This window comes from Chrysemys picta, chromosome 14 (assembly GCF_011386835.1).
Source record: "Chrysemys picta bellii isolate R12L10 chromosome 14, ASM1138683v2, whole genome shotgun sequence".
Lineage (NCBI taxonomy): Eukaryota > Metazoa > Chordata > Testudines > Emydidae > Chrysemys > Chrysemys picta.
Window position 1 is genome coordinate 9,623,220 of NC_088804.1, and position 24,392 is coordinate 9,647,611.

Sequence of the window (24,392 nt, forward strand, 5' to 3'; positions counted from 1 at the left end):
ATCACTACGCCCTTGTACTGCTAATGGCACCCACCCAATCTAAGCAGTATCTTTTGGATGCTTGGGTCCTTCACTAACAAACTATCAGATCCTCCAGGAAGTACACAACTGGGCTGGAGATCTCAGGCTTCCTTGCAAGGACTTCCTGGGTCTAGCTGGGTGGAAAAGACCATGAAAACTCTCCTCCTCTCCAGTCCTTCCGACCCTGGCTGCAACCCAGAGGTGCAGAGAGGAGCAGAAATTTAAACAAATTTACTCAAGCTCAGTTGAGGCTCATTTGGGGTTCAGTTGGCTGGTTATGCCTTTGAGGGGAACATGGGGGACTTATTCAAATACATGGGCCCCTTCCGTGTTTGGGGATGAGGGTAATGTTCCCTTGCCATCATCCTCCACACAGCTTACTTGCCTGTAGTTCTTAATGTGCTCGCTGATTTCGTTGAGTCCCACGGAATAGTTCAGGGCCAAGTTGTACGAACCTGCCTGCACAGACGAGCCCCAGTTCACTTCTGCAGAGGAACAATCATTCAGAAAATATCAGACCATTTAAAAACAGAAATAGGAGTGATGCCGGCAATGCACTGGGCACGGGCACGTGCTGCTTTGTTATTGTAGGGTTGCTCCAGAGAGCCTGGCTGTGCACACGTTGGTTTGTTTAGTTGGAGGGTTTGGGTTCAGTTACTACTGCAGGCTTGGCCACGTCATAGAAACCTCTCCCCCAGCTGAATGCCTTGCGGGCAGACCTGGCAGGGCACGTTGGCAGGAGAGAGTGTGGCGGAATCTTGCACTGATGCTGCCCTGCTCTGAGACCAATAACTTCAGATCTCTCAGTCTGGCATTTTCACCAGCGCCGCTGTCTGCTTAAGAACAAGGAGCCCCCGTTACTCACCAGGCTTTTTGTAGAGCACGTATCCCAGTAAGAAGACAATGATGCCAATGGCTATCAGGGCTGCCCACCAGGTCAATAGAAACATGATCACGACAGAGATGACAGCACCGAAGAGCGCAGCCCACTTGCTGTAATATCTAAAGGATGGTCTCCATCCTGCGTGGACATGACACAAAAATACATTCATCACTCACACGGCCAAACTCTTCCCTCACACCTGGGGGAGGGGTCCTTCAGCCTCTAAGGAGAGAGAGTAGAACAGGGGCACCCTATCGATCTTAGATATTTGTCTGGCCTCCATCACCACCACACCGAGCACCTCACAACCTTTAATGTGTTTATCCTCACCACACCCCTGGGAGGCAAGGCAGTTATCCCCACTGTACAGATGACGCACATCAAGGCTAAGTGACTGGCCCAAGGTCACACAGGAAGTATGTGGCAGAGTAGGGAAGTGACCCCCACGTCTCTCAAGTCCTAGGCTCATCAGTGGCTCATGCTTTCTTTGTAACCCTGGGAGACAAAGGCAGGGGTGGAGAAAGAACCTGACATCCCTCAGAGTAGGAGCAGATACCTGTACCCAACCACCCCCACCCAGAGATGCTCTGTTTTTGGAATTGAAGATACTCCCCCATCTCCTAATCACTATGGATCCTCCAAGCATATCGCCTTGTTCAGCTCAAAGAGCTTCTTACTATGAAACCATTGGGCTCGGTCCCACACCTTACCCTGCTGCAGAGAGTGACCCCAGCCTTGTAAAGCTCAGAGACCCCGGACACTACCGCCCAGCCAACGAAACGAGTGTAGCTACCGAGCACCAGCGTAGCGATCACTCACCCGGCGAGTTGGTGATGGAGGCGTGGAAACAGCTGAAATTGATGAGTGCGTACGAGCACAGGAAGAAGTTGGAGATGATTGGGGCAATAGTGTTCAATTCAGCTACAGGGATAGAAAAGAGAGGGATGGCTCATTAGTGCATATGCTACACCCTGGCCAACTTAAGCCTCTGAGAATGGGAGAGAGGTGAAAATCAAGAAGAAACCGAAAGCCCTGGCTGATTGTTCCAGCTATAGGGTGACCAGATCACAACACTAAAATATCGGGACACATTGGGGTGCCGTCAGCCCTGCCCACAGTCCACCCCCGTTCCTCCCAGGCACTGACTTCCCCTCTGCCGGGTGGGTGCTCGCCCACTCCCTGCCTCTTCCCGCCCAAGCATCCGCCCTTGCTCTGCCCCCATTCCACCTCCTTCCCCCAAGGCCCGCCCCTGCCCTACCTCTTCTCCACCTCCTCCCCTGAGTGCGCCGCATCCCCGCTTCTCCCCCTTCCCTCCTAGAAAGCGCTAAGTGCCGCCAAACAGTTGTTAGGTGGTGGGAAGCACTGGGGGGGGGGAGGGAGAAGGAAGCGAGGAGGGGGGAGCTTGGCTGCAATTTTTCCCCATGGGTGCTCCAACCCTGGAGCACCATGGAGTCAACGCCTCCCTCCCGCTCGCCTCCTTACCTGAATATTGGGACAAATGGTGTCCCGATCATACATTGATTGGGATGCGGGACAAAGGGTTAAATATCAGGACATCTGGTCACCCTATCCAGCTCTTGTAGAGATTTCTAGATGTCTATCAACATGATATGGAAGAGCCATTGGATATGGATTCTACGTCCAGCTCTCTCTTTCCCTGTGTATGTGTTATGAAAGGACTCTCCCCCTAACATTACAATGCACATGGGGAAGGATTAGCCCCTTCCATCAAGATCAAACTCCAGTTAAAAAGGCAGCAGTGGCTTAGTGGTTTAACACATGTCCGACTGAGCTCCGTGGGAGGGAATGATGCTCAGCGCCAATTTGGCTGTTCAGGTTTTAGTGCAACTGGAGAAGTAGCCGTCGGACTCTTCTTGCCGAGCAAATGACAGAACTCGCTTAGATTGGACTTATTTCTTACCTTCCTGGAACAAACTCTGGGCCCGATCTCTCCTCACCTGGGCATAAATATGGAGTAACTCTACTCCAGACTAGCCAAGTGTGTAAGTGAGGGCAGAATTAGGCTCTCACAATCTACCTTGCGCTCATCCTTTGGTACAATATAATTTTATCTTCCGGCCTCCTGTGTGTAGGAAACCTGCAGCCATTTTTCATACCACAGTGGAAGAAGTTAACAAAGGCAGGAATTTGGTTTGACAAAGAAACAGCCACTTGGTACCACACTGATCATTAATCAGCCAGTCGAAAAAAAGCAGAGAAAACTACCTACTGGATCTGGCAGCCTATTAAATCTGAGGCACTTACCGATAAGAATGAACCCCACTGCTATGATGTAGGTCAGCATGTAACCCCTGATGGGCTCCTCGTTCTTCCCATAGCCCTTCCCAAAGAAGCCGATCAGAGGGTAGAGCTGGTCCTTGCACAGGCACTGTGGAGAGAAAGAGAGGTCATCTGGACTTGACAGGCGCTGCGGACTAGTGGTTAGAGCTGAGAGCGAGCGTCGACTGAAGCAGGATTCAGTTCCAAGCACTTTCACTGGCTCAGTGTATAGCCTTGTTCTTGAGTGGACTTACTCCAGATTTACAACAGTGTGAGAACAGAATTTGGCCCCCATCCTAGAGCAGTGTTTCTCAAACTGGGGACACCGCTTGTGTAGGGAAAGCCCCTGGCGGGCCGGACCGGTTTGTTTACCTGCCCCGTCCGCAGGTCCGGCCAATCGCGGCTTCCACTGGCCGCGGTTCGCTGCTCCAGGCCAATGGGAGCTGCTGGAAGCGGCACGGACCGAGTGACATACTGTCCGCCGCTTCCAGCAGCTCCCATTGGCCTGCAGCAGCAAACCGCGGCCAGTGGGAGCCGCGATTGGCCGGACTGCGGACGGGGCAGGTAAACAAACAAACCCTACACAAGCAGCGACCCCAGTTTGAGAAACACTGCCCTAGAGGGTTGATATATTTTTAGAACCAGTTTGCCCGTTCCTGCTATCAGGTCCCCTTCGCTTTGGAAACGCTATCTGTAATAACTCTGACTTGCATCCCAATATCAGTGGTAACAACCCTACCTGATGGGGCATTGCCATCACGGCTGGCCCTATGGAAAGGGCAGTAGATGTCACCTTAATTCTCTTAATTCATAAAATGAACAAAAGCAATGGGCCATATTCTGCCTCCTTGATACTCTCGCAAGCCCACTGAAAGGAAAGAAGCTGCATGGGAGTGACTGAGGACAGAATCTGTCCCATTAGGATTAGCCAAGTAGAGCAAAGCCAAGGGGATAGCATGAAAAAGTAGGAATGTGCATATCCCCCAGCTCATGGGCTGCACTGCATGATGGGATCAGGTGGAACAACGCTCCAGGCAAAAACCCCAGAAGCATCAAGAGTATCAGATTAAAGAATCTGTCCAGAAAGCTGATAATTCCCAGTGATTAGGGTGACCAGATGTCCTGTTTTTATAGGGACACTCCCTTTTGGGGGACTTTTTCTTATATAGGTGCCTATTGCCCCCCACCCCCTGTCCTGTTTTTTCACGGTTGCTATCTGGTCACCCTACCCGTGATGCATTGTGAGGCCCAACCACGGTGGTTATTCAGCTTGTTATAGAACTCACAGTGCCTACGCGTGGTGGAGGCTCGGCCTGTAATTACGGCTCTGAAATGCCAGTGACCTGCTAGCTTGCTGTGGACTCATGTTTACTGTATACACGAAAGACAACATTGCAGATGTTTTCGTGGTCCCCGGAGCATGCCACCATCTCACCTGGAAGACTTTAGGTGCTGAGACCAGGCAGGCCAAAGCAGAAGAGAGGGTGGCCCCGAAGATTCCAGCCGTGATCAGAGGGGCAAATCCAGATACCATGCTCATACTCTACAGAAAAAACAGGGGGAGATAGGCGAGGGTGATGCTGGAGTGATCTAACAGCCTGGGCTCCTCCCACTGGAAGCTTCAGACTCTAACAGCCACCACTCAGAGCTCCTCAGAGCACAGCTTATTACAGCCAAAAACACCCTACGCCAAAAGAACCTTAATAAGATTGCAAAGTCAAGCACTCAGAAGGTAGGAAGTGCCAGTATTCAGGTGGCCTGTGCAACCTTAACTCAGCCCTCTAGTGCATATGCATTATAATACAGTCGTTAATTACATGGTCACATGCTATTTTTCCCCCACAGAGCCCTACCTCGTTCATGTCACAGGATGCTCTGGGAATGAATCAGGGTGGCGTGGAGAAAGAGCCTGTTATCTGTAGGACCCTTTCCTCATTTGTTGCAAGTTACTTTTTTAAAAGAGAGAAAGCAGCAATTCAGGCAACTGTCCTATCACCCTCAGTGGCTACTGGCTGCATTGGGGTGTGGCTAATATTTCCACTCTGAGGGGCACTAAATCCAAACCTAACTGAGTACAGCAAAGGAACTGGGGCGGGAAGAGGGTGAGAACCACCAGCCATGGAAATCTTATCATAGAATCATAGAATATCAGGGTTGGGAGAGACCTCAGGAGGTCATCTAGTCCAAACCCCTGCTCAAAGCAGGACCAATCCCCAACTAAATCATCCCAGCCAGGGCTTTATCAAGCCTGACCTTAAAAACCTCTAAGGAAGGCAATTCCACCACCTCCCTAGGTAACCCATTCCAGTGCTACACCACCCTCCTAGTGAAACAGTGTTTCCTAATATCCAGCCTGGACCTCCCCCACTGCAACTTGAGACCATTGCTCCTTGTTCTGTCATCTGCCACCACTGAGAACAGCCGAGCACCGTCCTCTTTGGAACCCCCTTTCAGGTAGTTGAAAGCAGCTATCAAATCCCCCCTCACTCTTCTCTTCTGCAGACTAAATAATCCCAGTTCCCTCAGCCTCTCCTCATAAGTCATGTGCTCCAGCCCTCTAATCATTTTCGTTGCCCTCTGCTGGGCTCTCCAATTTTTCCACATCCTTCTTGTAGTGTCAGGCCCAAAACTGGACACAGTACTCCAGATGAGGCCTCACCAGAGCCGAATAGAGGGGAATGATCACATCGCTCGATCTGCTGGCAATGCCCCTACTTATACAGCCCAAAATGCCATTAGCCTTCTTGGCAACAAGGGCACACTGTTGACTCATATCCAGCTTCTCGTCCACTGTAACCCCTAGGTCCTTTTCTGCAGAACTGCTGCTTAGCCATTCGGTCCCTAGTCTGTAGCAGTGCATGGGATTCTTCCGTCCTAAGAGCAGGACTCTGCACTTGTCCTTGTTCTTTTGGCCCAATCCTCTAATTTGTCTAGGTCCCTCTGTATCCTATCCCTACCCTCCAGCGTATCTACCACTCCTCCCAGTTTAGTGTCATCTGCAAACTTGCTGAGGGTGCAATCCACGCCATCCTCCAAATCGTTAATAGATATGTTATGATTTCCTGCACCCCAGGCCAAAGTGACCAACCCAGCCTGAGCCTTCTAAGCCACGCTGCGGAGAGCACCAGAGTGACAGTACCTGGTAATAATTGCTGAGTCCATAGTGACAGCTCTGTTTCTGAGCACAGTCCGTGAAGTTCCACCCGTAGTCACAAGCAAGTCCTTCGCAGCCCGGAGAGCCAACAGGGATGGAGTCATTCAGGCTCCCAGAGGCATCACGTACCACACAGGCACCTAGGAGGGAACAGCTCCCATTCACTTCCCATCTGTCTTTTCCAAGACGATGCATGATGCCCAGATGTGCTTTAACGAAGGTCCCCGTGTAATTGTAACTCACTATTGAGTGTGTCTTACAGGTGCCTGATCCACAGAGGAGACAAGTCTGTCACAGTCCCCATCTAGAGAGCTTTAGCTCAAGCTGTAGCCGCTTATGCTTTCCCCTCTGAACCAGCGGCCTCCAATCTCCAATGTGCCAACCAAGTTGGCGGCTATCACAGACTGCCCATTCATTTTGCCCAGTGTCCCAAGTGTCTGGCTGCTCCTGGAATTACCTTGTACTAGGTTTTGTTTTTAAAGTAACTTTCAGCTGTATCAGACATGTCCACGCTGCACAGGCATCCACCCAGCGCCAACTAAAGCTCCCAAGGTTCCATGCCATGGATAGTACATACTGGGCCCACTGTCAAACCTGGGTTGAATTCTTTGGAGACACTTAGTGTTGCCAACCTCAAGAGGTCAAAATTCCTGAGTCAGATCTCAAAAAATCATGAGATATTTTTTAAAAATCAAACTATAATTTTATTAGTCTGTTTTTTAACTGTTTAACTCCCCTCTACTCTGCCCCCCTGCTGGTACCCAGAATCAGAATGGATATCTGAGCCAGACTGAATCAAAGTGCCCTGTGTCCCAGGATTCCTGATAACTGGGAATTGCCCCGTCCCTAATGAACATGAAAGCATGTAATTAACCATGGACATTTCATCATATGTCACTCCCCCACCACTGCCACTGATTAAGTCTATGCATGTTACTTACCAATTGTAGCAGAAATAGCCAGATAGGATATTGTAGTCCAGAATATAGCCATCAGTGTGCCTTTGGGAATGGCTATGGCTGGATCCTAAGCAAGGCAACCACAGAGTTACACAGCAGCATTCCATAGGCACCACAAAATTACCTTTCATTTTTGTAGCTATAAAGAAGAGAAAACACTCCGAGATACTCAAAAACCGCAAGGCAGCTTTCAACCTGATACCTGCACTGTCCAGAGTCTGGATTTCTTAACCTGCTGGGCACTTTGCAAAGCCCACTTTCGGTGCTAGATGTTTGGAGGTGAAGTGGGATTGATGGGCTGGTGTGTTGGAAATCTCAGAGTGTGTCGCACGGAATGTTGTTCTAATCTATTTAAAGTGACAGTGACAGAGGATATCACATGCACTGGCCTCATCTGGGAAGAAGTATCACAACTAGCGAGTGACTCTGATCAGTAGAGGAACCGGACTGCCCAATGTGTCAGTGGTACAGGAGGAACTAAGGTTTAAAGTAAGGTAAAGCCTCAGGGACAAGATAGGAGCTATAAAATCAACTAAACAGCTGTCAGGCTGGACAATCCTCGTAAGAATCCAAGGTGCCAGAAATGGCCCTAAACTTGAACTTTATAAACATGTCATTACAAGGGAGGGTGTGATCCCTCCTGAGTAAGGAAGACAAAGTTGGGTGTTGGGCTGTGCAGAAGCCTGTTTGTTTGTATCTATAGTTTGTTGCTCTTGTCTTTAATAAGCACCTCCTCTTTCAGAAGGGCTGGGATTCCATGCATCATGCAACCCAAGCCCTTGGATCCAAACTCCGGAGTGTTTGGCGTGCCAGTCCAAATCAGCATGCTGGGCCCATCTATGACGGATTCAATTCGGATGCTTATAGCCAAACTTTCTGACATTTCTTTGGGATGCAAAATGAGCTGGGACTCTCCTGAGCCCAAGCTCTTGGGAGAGATTGCCAGTCATTTCTAATCGGCAGCTAGCTCAACACTTCTGCGAGAACGGTCTTCCTCACATGATTTTGGCACTCATGCCCCAGGCAGGAAGGGCAGAGTCCTGTGAAACTGAAGAAACAAAGCTTACCAAACTTTCCCTAACCTCAAAAATAGTTCAATTTATTGCTTGGGAAACTGATTTATCCAAATCAGTTCAACCGTTCCTGTGCAATAAATGTAGGTAGCCCAGTATTAATTCTATTCTGTGTAGAGTCTTGGGGTACGTCTATACTTACCCGCTGGTTTGGCGGCCAGCAATCGATTTTCTGGGATCGATTTATCGCGTCTTGTCTAGACGCGATAAATTGATCCCGGAAGTGCTCGCCGTCGACGCCGGTAATCCTGCTCTGCGAGAGGAGTAGGTGGAGTCGACGGGGGAGCCTGCCTGCCACGTGTGGACCCGCGGTAAGTACTTTTAAGTTCAAACTAAGATACTTCGACTTCAGCTACGTTATTCATGTAGCTGAAGTTGCGTATCTTAGTTCGAACTGGGGGCTTAGTGTGGACCAGGCCTTGTAGTGCATCCATCACTGTGCAATCTAATGCCTCAATCCTGCAAGAGTCTTTGGGCATTGGACCCCTGAGCTAATGTAACTGGGCCTCTATACGGGTGATGGGTGCCACCCCTACAGAGCAGGATCAGGATCTAAGAACCTACTGAGTAGAGCTAGTTGGAAATGCAGTAAAACATATATATCCATGAACATTTCTTGGACTTGTGTGTTAAAACTTTAAAAACGACAACCAGTTCCATCGCCACTCAAAACACGAATAAAACATCTGTTATTTTTTTTTTAATTATTTTTACTGCTCTTTCAAAATTTGGATAAAATGTTTTGAAAATAAAAAGATTTTGGCCAGCTCTAAAACAGAGATAGACCAAAAAATTATCCAAGTATAGCGGGACCTGGATCCAGGAGCAACTCTAGGTTTTTTGCTGCCCCAAGCACGGCAGTCAGGCAGCCTTCGGCGGCGTGCCTGCGGGAGTTCCGCTGGTCCTGCGGCTTCGGCGTACCCGCCGCTGAATAGCCGCCGAATCTGTGGGACCGGCGGACCTCCCGCAGGCATGCCGCCAAAGGCAGCCTGACTGCCGCCCTCGCAGGGACCGGCAGGGCGCCCCCCGCGGCTTGCCGCCCCAGGCACGCGCTTGGAGCGCTGGTGCCTGGATCCAAACCAGGCCTGCTCTTGGATTTACAAAATCAAAAGCCAATCAAGGAAGTTTTACCGACTCTGGAGTTTGCCCGTTTCTGACACACGGAGCTTGATTAACACAACCTCATTCCTGCCTATAGCACACAACCTGTGCCGCTTGCCTTATGATGCTGTATTGGCCGGGAGTGGTAAAAACCTACCTTCAAATCACCTGAAATGTTGGCTCCAGCCAAGATGCCAGTCGCTGATGGAAAGAAAATGGAAAACAAACCAAAGAAGGTGCCATCTGGTCCGCGCCAATTTGGCACAAAGTTCTGAGCAAAAATATCAGCTGGAGGAGAAAAATATTTTTCTATCAATTCCAATCTACTAGATCATTTTAATCACGGTTCTTTCACTTTAAAGGCAATGGTTAAAACAGTAGCTGCAGTGTTTCAAACTGCTATTGGGAGGCAACCTTGCAGCGTTCTACTGTTATCTATACGGCACCCTAAAACGTGCTAGGTGCTTTCTTGTCATAAAGTTAGATCCGAGTTTACAGTCGAAGACTCTGATTTGGCAAGCAGATCAGTGGGTTTGCCTACAGGTGTCCAGTTTTTTAAAGGTATTTAAAAGCAAGGCCTAAGTGATTTAGAGGGTTACATTCCATTTTCAAAAGCGCCTAAATACGTTTACAAATTTGGGCCTGGGTTCCTGCTCAGGTGTATGGATCTGCCCATGCCAATCTGATTGTGAAATCAAGGTCTACACAGACGACACAAAGTCTAAGGAGGGCTGGGAAAGGATGTGTCATGAGCTAATTTCTTGTTTGCTATTTCCCCCCCCCTCAATCTGTTATAGGGTCGGGCCTTAAAGTGGACAAGGCGGAATCCAAATGAAAGATGCTTCTCGGTATAAAAAATTATTCGGCCACTGCCTGTCTGGAGATTTTGCTCCAGGGGATTCGAATGATTCCAGCAGGAATGGCATAATTCACTAAATGAAAGAGAAGCATTTAATCGCAGCCTTAATTATCACGATGGTTTCACCCATTGATCCATCAAGCTCTCTCGGTGATAAGCCCTTTCCCTGGCAATAAATGGGCGTTCTGTGTGACAGTGACAAATAGCCACGTTCAGCCGATTCATTTTGATCCTTCTTATGTCAAAGAGCAAATGGTAATTAAGACAAATGCCGGCATGTTTTATCCCCGGGGGTGAAATCAATGGGATCTGTGAATGCTGAGCACCTATGAAAACGAGGCACGTGCAGTACTTGCATGCTTGGTAAATGACACCCACAAGAACTCTAGGGTCCCAATGGTCTCCCACTCTTCACTCAGCCAAAGTGGTTTGCACAGTCCTGGGCTGAAACACGTACTGGGCTGGGTCCCCTGCCACACGGGCTTGGTCCATCTCATACACACTGCAGGAGCATTCACCTCTCTGTCCCTGGATGTAGATCCTTAGGGGCCTCCAGCATCTTGCAAACGTTCAGCAGAACAACCAGGAAAGTGTCATTGTCTCCCCAGAAGCCTTATTCGTCACAGCACCGCTCTTACGCCGAACAAGCAGGCCAGAGCGGGCGCTTAACACGAGAGGCTGTTTTCCTGGCAGGCACGTAACAGAGCTGAACAAAATACATTTCTGTTGCATGCTGCCCTACTATCGACTAACTGCCAGGACCTTGAGAACAAAGTGACCGTATGGAAACGTTCAGTTCAGCACTGTACTAGAGCATTCATCTACATGTGTCAATAAACCATAATCATGCTGGTACAGTAGAACAAAGCCCTGGCTGGGATGATTTAGTTGGGGTTGGTCCTGCTTTAAGCAGGGGATTGGACTAGATGACCTCCTGAGATCCCTTCCAACCCCAATCTTCTATGATCCAAAAGCCATATAAGCCACACAAAGCTAACCAGGCCCTCTCCACCGAAATGGAACAGCGGAGGTTATGGCGAGAACGCCGAGCACCAAGACTTCCTCGTTTTGTGACATGGACCGGAGAACATTTACTCGCACATTATCATAATTAAAAGTCCCATGGAACAGAAAACTCTGGTGCAACCTTAACTACGGTTTTGTTCCCATTCCACCATAATCGTTAGAACTAAACTCCAGCCGACACAGTAAACTGACTGAAAATACATTCTAGCCAGTTTATATGCTTATCTGCCCCCCACCACCTTAGTACCCAAACGCCTCACAATCTTTTAATGTCTTGGTCCTCACAACCCCCCTGGGAGGTAGAGAAGTTCTATTATCCCCATTGTACAGGTGTGGATTGAGGCACAGAGACAAGTTGCATGAGATCACACAGGAAGTCTGATGCCGAGCAAGAATTTGAACCTGAGCCTTCCCAGTCCCAGGCTGCCTCCCTAACTACTGAACCATCCTTCCGCTTCCATTAGAGGACGCGTTTGTCTTCCCTTTTCACTGTTTATTTGCAAATCTCAGTCATTCACGCCGGCTCTCCCAGCCATCCATGAGAATTAGTACGAGTTCCCCCCAAACTCCTGCCGTTAGCCACCGCTGGAACCTACCTCGGTAACTGAAGAATCCTTTTGCCTGCTTCTCCTCGGAGGCTGGAATCACCGTCCCCACTATGTAATTTACAAAGGAAATCATGATGACTATGAAGAACAGCACCTGTGCCTGAGAGACCAAAAGAATCCGGCTCAACAATCTGCTGGCTGAGTACCTGCTGCAAACGCTGTACAAAGGGGAGGAGTGAAAAGTGCAGGCGGGCAACTCCTAAGGAAGTTTCACCCATCTTCCAATGGGGAAGCTGCAAACAGGCCCCCTGAAGCAATAGTCTGCCCTTGTGACTAGTAGGTCAGGGTAAGTAACCTGTGCATTCCTCGCAAGCTGCAATGCTGCTTATACCCTAATGCTAGTTGGTGCAAAGGAGCGAGCCAACCTCTCCTCCATACCATGCTTCCCGCCCCTCCTAAACTTGGGGACAGATGAATCTCATCCAACCTAACAGGCTGAGCTAAGCAGCAGTTCTGGCTAGACCCATATTACAAGATGCAGCATGAACCTTGAATCTGTGTTTGTCTGTTCCTTGGCCAGCAGACTTTTGTGGCTAGTTAAAGGAGGCAAATAGCAGCATCTGAACAAACGAACCAGACAAAGGACAGCCTTGAGGCAAATGTGGTGATAAGATTCAAGAGAGATTTGGATATGCGTGTAAATGAGAACAGATTCCACACTTTCAACAGTCAGAAGAAAATTATATCTGGGCTGGCAACGCTTATGTTGCAGGGCAAAAACCAATCATCAGGAAGGGTCAGGAAGAATTTTCCTGGTGGTAAGAACCTTGCAGTTAGGTGCATTATTGGAGGGAGGGTCTGGCTCCACTATTCCCTGAAGCAACTGGTATTGGCTGCTGTTGGAGGCAGGATACTGGGCTCGCTGGACCATGGCTGTGTTGTGGTATGGAAATTCCTAGGTTCATCCTAACAATTGAGACCATTACCTTTGCTTCCCACTCCATTCCGGCCAAGGAAATCCCAAGTAGCACTGTCACTGTGATGACCCCGATGATGCGGATGTCATTTGTGGGGTCTACAATGGGCGAGTTATGTTCCTGAGAAAGGAAGCCCAAGTCAGCAGTCTGCAGTTCTGGAAGCTGATGGCAGAGTTGACCCTAACCATACAGACAGCATCCGATTCCTTCACTTCCCTCTGTCTTTATGTACTTTTAAATTCCAATTCTTATTAACAACCAATAGAGAATGAAGGGGCCTATAAAACCATCATTCTTTTGCACCAACATTCAACCAGCTAAGTCATTTCAGTTGGCGGTTACCTTAAATCTGGTCTGCCAGGCATTTTTCTAGACTTTTACATTAAAACATTATGGCCATACTATTGACTGGGAGTTCTTCAATGCCGGGGGTGCGTCTTACCTAAGTTCCATAGAGCACTGCGTGAATGGATGGGTCTATATCATTTTGGTGTGTTTAAGGTATGGATCTGTAAAGTTATTTATACTTCCTAAATAAACAGCTTTAAAATGATCTTTAAAACAAATTAATAATAAAAAAACAATTTCCAGTTTCAAACCAGGCAGGAGCAGGCTGTATGGAACAAGCCTGAACTGGCAAACACGTGGAGTGGAAAAGCAACTAGGTCCTTGTCATCTCTACTTAGCATGATTTCCATGGTTATTGATTGCTGTTGATTATTAATTGTTGGTTATTGATTTGAGTATTGATAACTAATCAGTGGCTATAAGTGATTAATTACCAATCATGTGTCAACTATTGATAATTAATTTGCTTATAATTAATGCACACGCAATGGCATGTAAAGAGCAAAAAGTTTAATGACAGACAAGTTGAGGGAAAAGAGGAAGAACAAATACAGATTTTTTTGTACAACTGTTCACTGTTGGCAGCATGGCAGAAGTTGGTCTTTAAGAAGAACTTAAATGTTGACATGGTACAAGTCCTTGCGGATGAGATTGGGGGAGGGGCACCGTGAAACAACTCTGATTCCTTACCTGGAGCAGATCGCGCACAGTTTCCGCAAAGCCCACCGTGTGCATGGCCACTGCCACGGCATTCGCAAAGGCAAATATGAGACCGATGGAACCACCCAGCTCTGGACCGAGGCTTCTTGAGATAAGGAAATAGGTGCCACCTAACGCGTGCCAGAAACATTCCATTGTTTAAATACTGCACACGCAGGATCAACATTGCAGTACCTGAGGTGATCACAGATATTCACGAACCGAACAACATGCCCTTAAATGGCTCTTTGTCCTCTACACAAATTAATAACAAGTAGGACACTATGGCCTGTGTTGGCAGACGCCTACCTACATCCATGCACTGTATGTGTGGTGAGTGACAATGACACAGGGAGATAGGAAAAGAGGCTCAACATTTTACAAGGCCATTTATCAGGATCTGAACATCAAAGTTCAGGCAAGTCTGGATCTGGGGTTTGGGTCAGGCCCATCTCTAATTTAAAAAAGCATTAATTGTGTGCTTCTCTGAAAACAGTTCAGTGATGATGAACCAGTTCTCGTCCCAGATCCTGCCTTGTCTTACTTCCACATTAACTATTATTCCTTTTTATGGACTGAAGCCCAATAGCTATTAAGCATATCGGCCTTTGCCTTGGCATCTATGTTTTCCCCTGATTCTTGCCTTGTTTTAAGACCCTTGCCCGCCTTCTCTTCAGGATTTGGTGGTTTATACCGCTACCCAGAGTCCCAGGAATCGTTGTCTGTACTTTGCTTCCTTTATCTTAAGCAGGTAGCCGTGTTAGTCTGTATCCACAAAAACAACAAGGAGTCCAGTGGCACATTAAAGACTAACAGATTTATTTGGGCATAAGCTTTTGTGGGTAAAAAACCCACTTCTTCAGATGTCACTGAAAAAGTGAGGCTTTTTACCCACAAAACCTTATGCCCAAATAAATCTGTTAGTCTTTAAGGTGCCACCGGACTCCTTGTTGTTTTTGTGCTCCTAAAGAATCCCTGCCTAGGAGAAGGAAGAGTTTGAAGGGAGACTTAGAACTAGACAAGAGCAAACTCTTGAGACATTGGCGTGAGGGAACTAGGTGTTGATAAGACAAAAACAGACTGAACCTTTATTTAACACGTCAGATTTAATATTTCAGTTTCAGCCTGGACTGCCCCCCTTGTCCGGAGACTCCACTACAAGTCATGGGAATGTCCTTGCTGAGCTGCTCTCTCTCCTGCCAGAGTGGGCCCGGAAGCAGAAGAGATGGAGGCGGTAGCTTGAGGAGATGGCGGTCCAGAGTTCTGGGAAGCAGGGAGCTGGGTCTGGGGATTCCGGGGGCCAGAGCTTCAGGAGGAGACATCTCCCCTCAAGCCAATCGCTGACAGCTTCTATCACCACTTCTTCCCCATATGCAAGGACCAGCCCTAGGTGAGAGGGACTGCCTGGGACCTGTCCCCCTGCCCCTCCAACCAGAGAGACTGGGGCCAGCTGGGATCTCTTCCCCCTCCTCTCTCACAGGAGAGACCAGGGCCAGCCAGGACCTCTCCCCTCACACCAGAAAGATTGCCCCCATTCCCAGCTCCTGGCTTCCCAAGACCTCATCTCCTCACACAGCCTCCAGAAGGAGAGATGGTGGCTTGGTGAGGATGTATATGTGGTGCTTGGAAATGCGAAGGGGGGAACGCATGCCTTTTGGAACGTGACCTCTGCTACTTATTAAGGAACCGGAGCTCCCTCCTTAGGAAAATTCCGGTTGCGCCCCTGGTTTGACCCAGTGATTCCTGAATCAATCCTGAACCCAGTAACTTGTGGTTGAACTACAGCGAATCCTTTAGAAAGGCATCCAGTTTTGACTTAAAGATTCCAAGTGACGGAGAATCCACCACATCTCTTGGTGAGCTGCTCTAATGGTTAGTCACCATCACTGTTGAAAAGTGGCCTCTTATTTCCAGTTTGAGCTTTGCTGACTTCAGCTTCCAGCTCTGGGATGTTGTTATGCCTTCGCCTGTTAGACTAAAGAGCCCCCTCGTGTCAGATATCTTCTCCCCTGTAAGTACTTATGGGCCATGATTAAATCACCTTTTAACCTCCTCCTAAGCTAAATCGATTGAGCTCCTTAAGTCTCTCATTTGCAGCCCACAAATGAATTCTTGAAGCTCTTCTCTGAATCCTCTCCAGTTTTTTAACATCCTTTTGAAAGTATGGACATCAAAACCGGACACCGTATTCCAGCAGTGGTCTCCCCTCTGATGTATGCAGAGGTAATATCTACTCCCTGATCCTGCTCGATATTCCCCTATTAATACATCCAGGTATTTTGCCCACCGTCCTACTGAAAGCTCAATCTTTTGGTAAGCAGAGCCCCCAAACTTTCTTGAGATGCATCAAGCACTATATAGGGAACAGTCCCGTACTGGGCAGAGAGATGGGGGTGACACTACATAGCCTAAGAGGTCTTTTCCATCTCTCTTTTCAGTGGCATTTACCAGAGCTGTATCCGAGCACAGCATGTAAAGTACCAGAATGCGAGGGACTCAGCGGGAGCAGGAGTGTACGGTGGGCGATGAGAGCCCTCAAAAGGAAAATGGGAGCCAAACACTACCTGATTTCACTTTGCCGTTGGTGGAGATGGCAGAGATGGACAAGCCTGTGATGCTCGTCACCGTCACAGACATGAAGATAATCAGCCATGTGAGTGCTGCAGAGAAGAGGAATTAGTTGCACTTTGTTGCCTGGTGAAGAAAGCAATACCACCGTCTCTGACCCTTTTCCTTGGCACCCCGTACATTGATCCATAAAGTCACCCTTCCCCTCAACCCACTTCTTCCAGGATGTCTATAAAGGACCATGTCCTCTTCTGAGCCCAATTTCTATATTGCATCTGCCTCTGTCTATATCCCTATCCCATCTTCTCCATTGCTGCCCCATAGACACCAAAGCCCAGATTTTTAAAAGTATGTAGTTGTTGCTGAGCTAAGTGTTGCAACAACTAACAGATTTAGGAGCCTATGTCTTATTTTCAAAAAAGATTTAGGAACTAAATCCCTCAGTCAATGGGATTTGGGCTCCTAAGTGTCTAAATAACATTAGAAAATTAGATTTAGGCTCCTAAATCAGTTAGGCTTTGCAATGAGGGCGCAGCAACCCCTGGACACCTTTAAAAATTGGGCCTAAGGATATCGGGGAAGGGAGAGACTGTTTTCATTGTGTCCTGAATAGTGCCAAGCACTCTGTCAGGGCTTACAATGAGACAAATTATATAAACAAGATCATAGTTGCTGGTAACTATAGAGAATGGAGCTGCACCTACCGATTCCTGCCTGTGCAGTGATCCAGGGCAATCGCAAATAGAGAATCACACCCCAGATGTTCAGCATGCATCGGATCTAGAAGGAAAACAGCCACGTTAATCTCATGTGATCATCTGCACAGCTGACCGTACGCGTGAATAGCGAAACGGCAGAATTGCCAGCTCAGACCCAGGGCTCTCAAGTCCAATATCCGATCTGCAATAGTGGCTAGTGCCAAATGCTTGAGCCCCATGAAGTGGAGTGACCTGCTCACAGGAAGTTTTCCTCCTAACCTCATCAGTCAGAGGCTGGTTTAAGCCCTGAACCGTGAGGCTTCATTTCCCTTCTAGAAGTTTTTTAATCCTTCCTATTGCAACTCTGTGGTGTCCGTGTTATCCATGTCAATGTCTAGCTCTTATCTAGCACTTTTCATTAGTAGATCTCAAAGAGTTTTGCAAAGGAGGCCAGTATCATCATCTCCCATTTTACAGATGGGAAAACTGAGGCACAGGGCAGGGACATGATTTGCTCCCAGCCTCCCAGCAACAAAGCCGGGAATGGAGCCCAGGTCTCAGGAATCCTAGTCCATTGCCCTGTCCACTTGGCAACACTGTTCGGAATCCTGCTAAACTCTCGGCCTCAGTGATCTGTCTGTGTTCGGTATTTCTATGACCCCCGGGGCCATAGCTGAGCACGTCACAATCTTTCAGTATATTTACTCTCACAATACCGCTCTGAGGTAGGCCAGGCCTATTGCTATTATCCGCCTGTTACAGTTGGGGAACACAGGCACAGAGAGATGAAGCTCGGGGTGGGACTTCCCTGCTCACGCACACGTCCTCACGCAAGCTCGAGTATACGTAGCAATGTAGCCACGGTAGCCCTGGTAGCGGCAACACAGCTGAGCTGTGCAGAGCGCATACCCACCCAGCCAAGCATTCAGACTGAGAAATAAGGCATACGTTTTTAAGAGTGGCTGTCATTAATCGTTGGAACAATGTACTTGGGGCCTGGTGGATTTTCCTTCACTGGCCATTTTAAAATGAAGATTGGATGTGTTTTCTAAAAGATCTGATGTAGGGAAGAAAAAAAAATTCCTGTAGTGTAGTGGTGATCATGTTCACCTAACACACGAAACGTCACCGGTTCAAAACCAGGCAGAAACAGGTCACTGTTCCTTTGCGGGGGAGGGATAGCTCAGTGGTTTGAGCATTGGCCTGCTAAACCCAGGGTTGTAAATTCACTCCTGGAGGGGGTCATTTAGGGATCTGTCTGGGGATTGGTCCTGCTTTGAGCAGGGGTTTGGACTAGATGACCTCCTGAGGTCTCTTCCAACCCTGATATTCTATGATTCTATCATTATTTTATAGCTGTTCTTTGGCCTTTGTTATACAGGCATTCAGACTATATGAGCACAATGGCCCCAGGTGGCCTTGGAATCTACGAACCTGAAGCTGGTGGGTCTGTACTCGGCATGGCTCCTCCGTGTCTTCACTGCCTCTACCACACATGCTACCGCAGCTGCACTGCTATTTATACTCACGCCAGCTTGAGGAGAGCTAGCGCAAAGACACGTACACAAGCAGGGGAATCACACCCCTAGCTTGAGGTGTAGATGTAGCCTAAGTGAATTCCCCAAAATCACACAGGAAGTCTGTGGTGGAGCAGACGATTGAACCCGAGTCTCTCAGGGGCCAGGCTAATGCCTTGAGCACAGGACCATCCTTCCTCTCTACCTGGAGGCGCTACCTCTGATACCTTGTGGCAATGAGTTCCACAGGCTCATTGTGCATTCTGTGTTTTTAAAAAAAGCATTTCTTTTTATTGTTTTTTGAATATGTCACTTTTCCATTTTGTTGAATGTTCCTTTTGTTCTTGTGTTATTAGTACGGCTCCGAGTTTGTCACGGAGGTCACAGAAATCACAGATTCCGTGACCACCATGACTTCTGCAGCAGCCTGGTGCCGCTGGCCCGGGAACCACCTGAGCAGCTCGGGCAGCCCCTGGGCCAGTCGTAGCAGGAGTTTGGGTGTGGGGGGGCTCAGGGCTGGGGATTGGGGTGCAGGGCGGTGCTTACCTGGGGGGAGCTCCCTGGAAGGGTGACAGCAACTCCCCTCCCTCAGCTCCCAGCTCCATGTGCTGCCTCCGCCCACAGACACCACCCCCGCAGCTCCTATTGGTCGCGGTTCCCAGCCAATGGGAGCTTCAGGAACCGGGACTTGGGGTGGAGCGGAGGCAGCATGTGGAGCTAGGAGCTGGATAGGGAGCCTGCCCCAGCCCTGCCAACCCCACCCCCATAGCACCTGCAGCACCACCCCGGGCTACCCCCCCAGCACCTGAGATGTCCCCCCAGGCTGCGCCCCACCTTCCCCAGAACCCATGGCACCTCCCCCAGGCCACAGCTCCCCTGACCAACCGCGGCGCTTCCCCAGGCTGCACCGCCGCCGAGCACCCGCACCCCCCCAGCACCCGTGGCACCCCCCCAATACCCATGGCGCCCTCCAGGCTGTCCCCCTGAGCCTCCCCCCGCTAAGTTTTAGTAAGGGTATATAGTAAAAGTCATGAACAGGTCATGGGCCGTGAATTTTTGTTTACTGCCCATGACCTGTCCATGACTTTCACTAAAAGTACCCATGATTAAAACCTAGCCTTAATTATTAGAAAGGGTTAATAGAAAAGTCTCATCTACCGTCTCTAGACCATTCATTATTATGTATACTTTTATCCCATCCCTCTGATCTGTCTCATCTCTAAGATGACAGACCCAATTCAATCTCCCTTCATATGGAAGCCTTCTTATGCCCCTAATTATTTCATCACTGGTCTTTGACCCGCCCCGCCCCACCCCCAACTCTTTCTGTTGAATGCTGCCTGAAATAGGGTGACCAGAACTGAACGGTATTCCAGGTCAAGGCATCTGATTGACATATAATTAAATGAACGTATTTTCAGTATGATTTCTCATCCCATTCCTTACACCTCCTAACCATTTGTTTGATTGTTTTTTCGGCACCTTGAGCAGAGACCTCCCTGAGTTTGCTGCAAAGACACCCAGTGGATGTAGTCAGGTTAGAACCTAGTAATGTGCAAGAATTATTCAAATGTTTCCTTTGAATCTGTCTTCTACTTGCCCTGTCACCCTAGTGTTCGAGCATCCCACGCTCTTTAATGTACTTAAACTCACAGCAAGTAAAGTGCTATTATCTCCATTTCACAGGTGAGAAACTGAGGCACAGGGTAGCTCTGTAACACACAGAATGCCTGCAGCAGAACACAAGATTGAACCAGATTGAACCTAGACTGATCCCCTAGCCCCTGGACCATCCTTCCTCCCTACCTACAGTACCCTCCATTTGTCAAGCTTGAACTTCCCTGCCATCATGTGGCTTAATATAACAGGTTATACTAGGCATATGAGGCATCAGGATTGCATCGATCTGTCACACCAATACAAGCTAGATTATACATTGAACCCAGGGAGAAGAAAAGTTCTGCATTGACTTTCAAACCCAAGCCATTACCCTGTGCATGGTTCCATTGAAGTCAATGGAATGGCTTGAGGAGTGATCTACAACTTGGGGAGAGTGAAGGTGGCAAGATTGGGCTATACGTGAATTTTTGCCAGCATAGGACCCAAGCTCTCCCATTACACTTCCTTCTGGTCTGTACACAACAAAAAAACCTTACCATCACTCCTTTCACCCATCCAAATCGGACCGGCTCGCCTGGAGGCTTTTCCCCACCCTCACCACCATCTTCCTCGGTCGTTTCATCACTCAGGCCGTTACTTCTCTGGGGTTCGTACACTGGGTTGTGGAGACGGCTATTGTCCGACTGAGAAAGCAGAGAGAAATCAAGTTACAACAGGGCATAGAGGTGGGACAGAAAGGAAGATGTCTGGGAACATATTAGAACTTGTCAATTTTCAACCCTCCCGTTTGAAATTTTTAATCCTAGAGCAGGAATGTTGTGCTAACAAGATTTGGCCGGGCAGGATCTGTCTCTCACTAGGTTTCTGTACACCACTGAGCACAATGGGACCCCGATTTCAGTTCACACCATCATCATACAAATAATGAATAACACCACCACACAAGTAGATATGTACTCCTGTTTCTTCTTAAAATACTGTAAATCAGAACTTGCAAATAACAATAATACCTAGCTTGTATATAGTGGTTTTCATCAGTAGTAGCAGATCTGGGGAGTGGAGACTTTGGGTTTTTTTTGCTTCACAATTAGTTAATATTTGTGCAGTGCTGTGAAAATATAAGGAACTATGGGTGAGATTTTCACAATCTGTCTGTTTTAAGGCCTGACACGGCCCCCATCACTATGGGATCTGAGTACCTCACAATCTTTAGTGCATTTATCTTCACACAATCCTGGGAGGCTGGGAAGTGCTGTTATCCTCATTTTACAGATGGGGAATAGAGGCTAAAGACCAGATTTTTGAAAGGTATTTAGGTGCTTAAAGATGCAGGTGTTTTCAGTGGGATTTAGGTGCCTAGGTGCTTTTGAAATCCCCCATAGTGGGAAGCATGGGAAAAACACTGTTCACAGGATGCCTCAAAAGGAGCTTTCATCAGCAGCGTAAGGACAACACAAATATCTCTGGGCACGGGGGCAAGATGATGGCAGGTTTCAGTGAGCCCCAGGCGCTTGTTGACTATAGGCTGCAGAGAAATGAGTCCATCTTCAGCTCATCCATGGAATGCTGAGATAGCAAAAGACCCCAATGGAGGAGGCCTGTGACCCAGACCACGACACCAGAGTGACTCGCAATAGGATGAGCACTGACCATGTTACACAGCCCTGCCGTTTTTACTGCTTGCGTCTGTGTCATGCTGGTACACCCCTTCCCAATACCTAGAGTAAGAGAACTTGTTTGAAATTACTGAACCTCCATGACTACTTTCTTAAGAGCTTTGGCAACAGAGAAGGGGGTTCTGGGTTGGGATGCAGATAGATACCCATAAGGCCAGAGATTTTACAGACCATGGAGCCCTCTTCCCCCTCCAAGTAAGGGGTACAATAGTGGGGGCAGTTTAGGGAAAACGTGCCCTGCCCATAGTCAGTCCGTTTGCTGGATAAATACAGGATTTGAGTCTCTAGGTCCATCAAGCCAGGAACTTTCAGCACTGCTAATTTCACTTGAAAATTAAAAACCACAAGCATACCTCTGTTTGCTGCAAGGTCAAGGTAAATGACCATAACTGTGCAGAGAGACTTCAACAGCATTCTTTTTATCCCCCAGGAAAGAAAAGGATGGGACAAGGAAACATAACCCTACACCACCATCTATGAGGCAGACTCACGGGCAAAGATCTCAGCCCTGACTTTGTTAGGAAGCAACTGAGTTTTGCAAGTCCTCTGTCAGGTCATTTCTCTTCTTTATTTACTTGAGTTTATAAAAATGCTAAAAAGGGGGGCACCTAGCTACATGTTCTTGGCACCCTTGGAATAACTTAGAAATACATCCGAATGCAGGTGACCCTCCCAATCCCCATCCTGGCCATTACAGTTCTTCCCTAGCCACTCCTCACCATGCCTGGAGGGAAAATCTGCTCTGAAGAGCATCAGCTATGGGACGTTTTGGACCAAGGAGGGGGCGGATTCCCAAGCTGGAGACAGACAGATTTCACTGTATGTGAACATGATGAAAGCAAGGCCATGTTATTATAGGAGAGCAGACAGGCTTCCTCTTCATATGCAGTAGAATGTCATCGATGTGAAAATATTGCAGAGCATGAGGGTAGTTTGGTTACAATCCTACCACACCTTTGTTTTATGTTCAGTTTGGGAATATGCATTTTGCAGCAATATTCATCCTATACGCCCGTGTGATTTACCTCTGACCTCTCAGGATGGTGACACAAGCTGATGGAGTCATGAGCTGATCCATCTGCCTGATATTTAAGTCTCAACGGCCAACATTTTCTCCTGGTGGAAACAGGGCACTCAGCGCTCAGAAGTTGTTGGTTGCCCGCAATAGAGCTGGAGAACCATTTGCAGTGACCTAAAGCATCAGATTTCACCTTTGTTGCTTGTTAGTAAATAGATTAAGAACAGATCTCGATTTCCACCCATGGTTCACAGTTATTCAGCGAATCTTTCTATGACCCGTGTTTGCAGAAGGCTCATTTCAAAGTCTATGTTTCTTCTACAGGGACAGAGATAAGTACATAAAGAGTATTTGCTACACACAAACTACAGCACTGCTCAAGTAAACCGATGCTAGAGACAGTCCTTCTACATAGCTTACCTTCAAGAAAGAATGTAGATCTGCCAGCGTGGGCCTAACTTTATTGGTTTCACCCGCCACCTTCGTGTTGGCGTAATGTTCATAAGTCGGCACAACATCCAGGGTGTTGTAGCCAAAGGTCCTCATGTAGAAAGTGCTGCTGTGGGTGAGGTGGCTGGGATGGGTAGCCTCACAAGCGGCAGCGTCAGGCTGTCCATAGTGAGGTTTGCTGCTGTCCTCGGTGCTGATCAGGGTGCTAATGGTGAACCTGCCATTGGCATGGGCCAAGTCAGTTAATTCTATGGCTGGCAACTCCGCCATTTTATCCCTGCTCTTCTCTCTGCCTGGGTCCCTTTTGGTCAAGCGATGGAGAGGCTGTGATACTATAGGCGGCACACAGGCACATATGGAGACTTTATACACAGCGAAACCAGAACGAACCAACTGGCCGCCACTTAATCAATTACTCATGGGGAAAACTAATTGGCTTGAACCACCCGGAGCTGGTCGTGGAAAAGACTAGCCTGAGGGGGTATCAAAATGCCTGTTACCCGAATCGCTGACTCCCAGTGCTTGATCGGGGCTGCGATAACAGATTGGAGATTAAGTCCCAAGGACAGATCAGTGGGAGAATGTGGAGTTATGTTTCCCCTGCAGCCTAACCAGGTACATTCTGTTCCTGCTACAATTTGTTAGGTAAAAACAAAAACAACACATCTCTCTCGGGGATATTGCCCCAGCCTGAAGGGCCTCTGTAAAGTGGCTACGGAGGAAGTTTATGGGGTTTTTCTGGTCACTGCCCATGCAGCTCAGAGGCTTTCAGGTACAGCTGCTGAGTTTAACCCTGCCAAAGAGAAGCCAGCTAGCCTGTGGTGGTGGTGTGTAAAGAAAAGTACTCTCTGTTATGTCGCGTAACTTCATGCAGCACACTCTGTCAGATTCACCGACCTTCAATGTAAGTTTAGTTT

The 24,392-nt window shown here is 48.2% G+C and overlaps 1 protein-coding gene across 2 annotated transcripts in view; it reads right to left on the reverse strand.

Annotated features, from left to right (window-relative positions):
- Window positions 1-23,821, reverse strand: part of SLC12A3 (solute carrier family 12 member 3) — a 55,146-nt gene extending 31,325 nt beyond the window's left edge. For both annotated transcript variants that reach the window (XM_042852325.2, XM_005306263.4), the window contains exons 1-15: window positions 23,446-23,821; window positions 20,868-21,014; window positions 17,201-17,276; window positions 16,493-16,588; window positions 13,920-14,059; window positions 12,891-13,001; window positions 11,953-12,064; window positions 9,629-9,759; window positions 7,280-7,364; window positions 6,324-6,478; window positions 4,620-4,727; window positions 3,170-3,293; window positions 1,724-1,825; window positions 887-1,042; window positions 407-506 (exon numbers count right to left, since the gene is read on the reverse strand). In XM_042852325.2, coding sequence (XP_042708259.1) covers window positions 407-506; window positions 887-1,042; window positions 1,724-1,825; window positions 3,170-3,293; window positions 4,620-4,727; window positions 6,324-6,478; window positions 7,280-7,364; window positions 9,629-9,759; window positions 11,953-12,064; window positions 12,891-13,001; window positions 13,920-14,059; window positions 16,493-16,588; window positions 17,201-17,276; window positions 20,868-21,014; window positions 23,446-23,745 — 1,943 coding nt within the window. In that variant the 5' untranslated portion in view covers window positions 23,746-23,821. The remainder of the gene's footprint in view (window positions 1-406; window positions 507-886; window positions 1,043-1,723; window positions 1,826-3,169; window positions 3,294-4,619; window positions 4,728-6,323; window positions 6,479-7,279; window positions 7,365-9,628; window positions 9,760-11,952; window positions 12,065-12,890; window positions 13,002-13,919; window positions 14,060-16,492; window positions 16,589-17,200; window positions 17,277-20,867; window positions 21,015-23,445) is intronic.
- Between the last annotated feature and the right edge of the window lie 571 nt (window positions 23,822-24,392).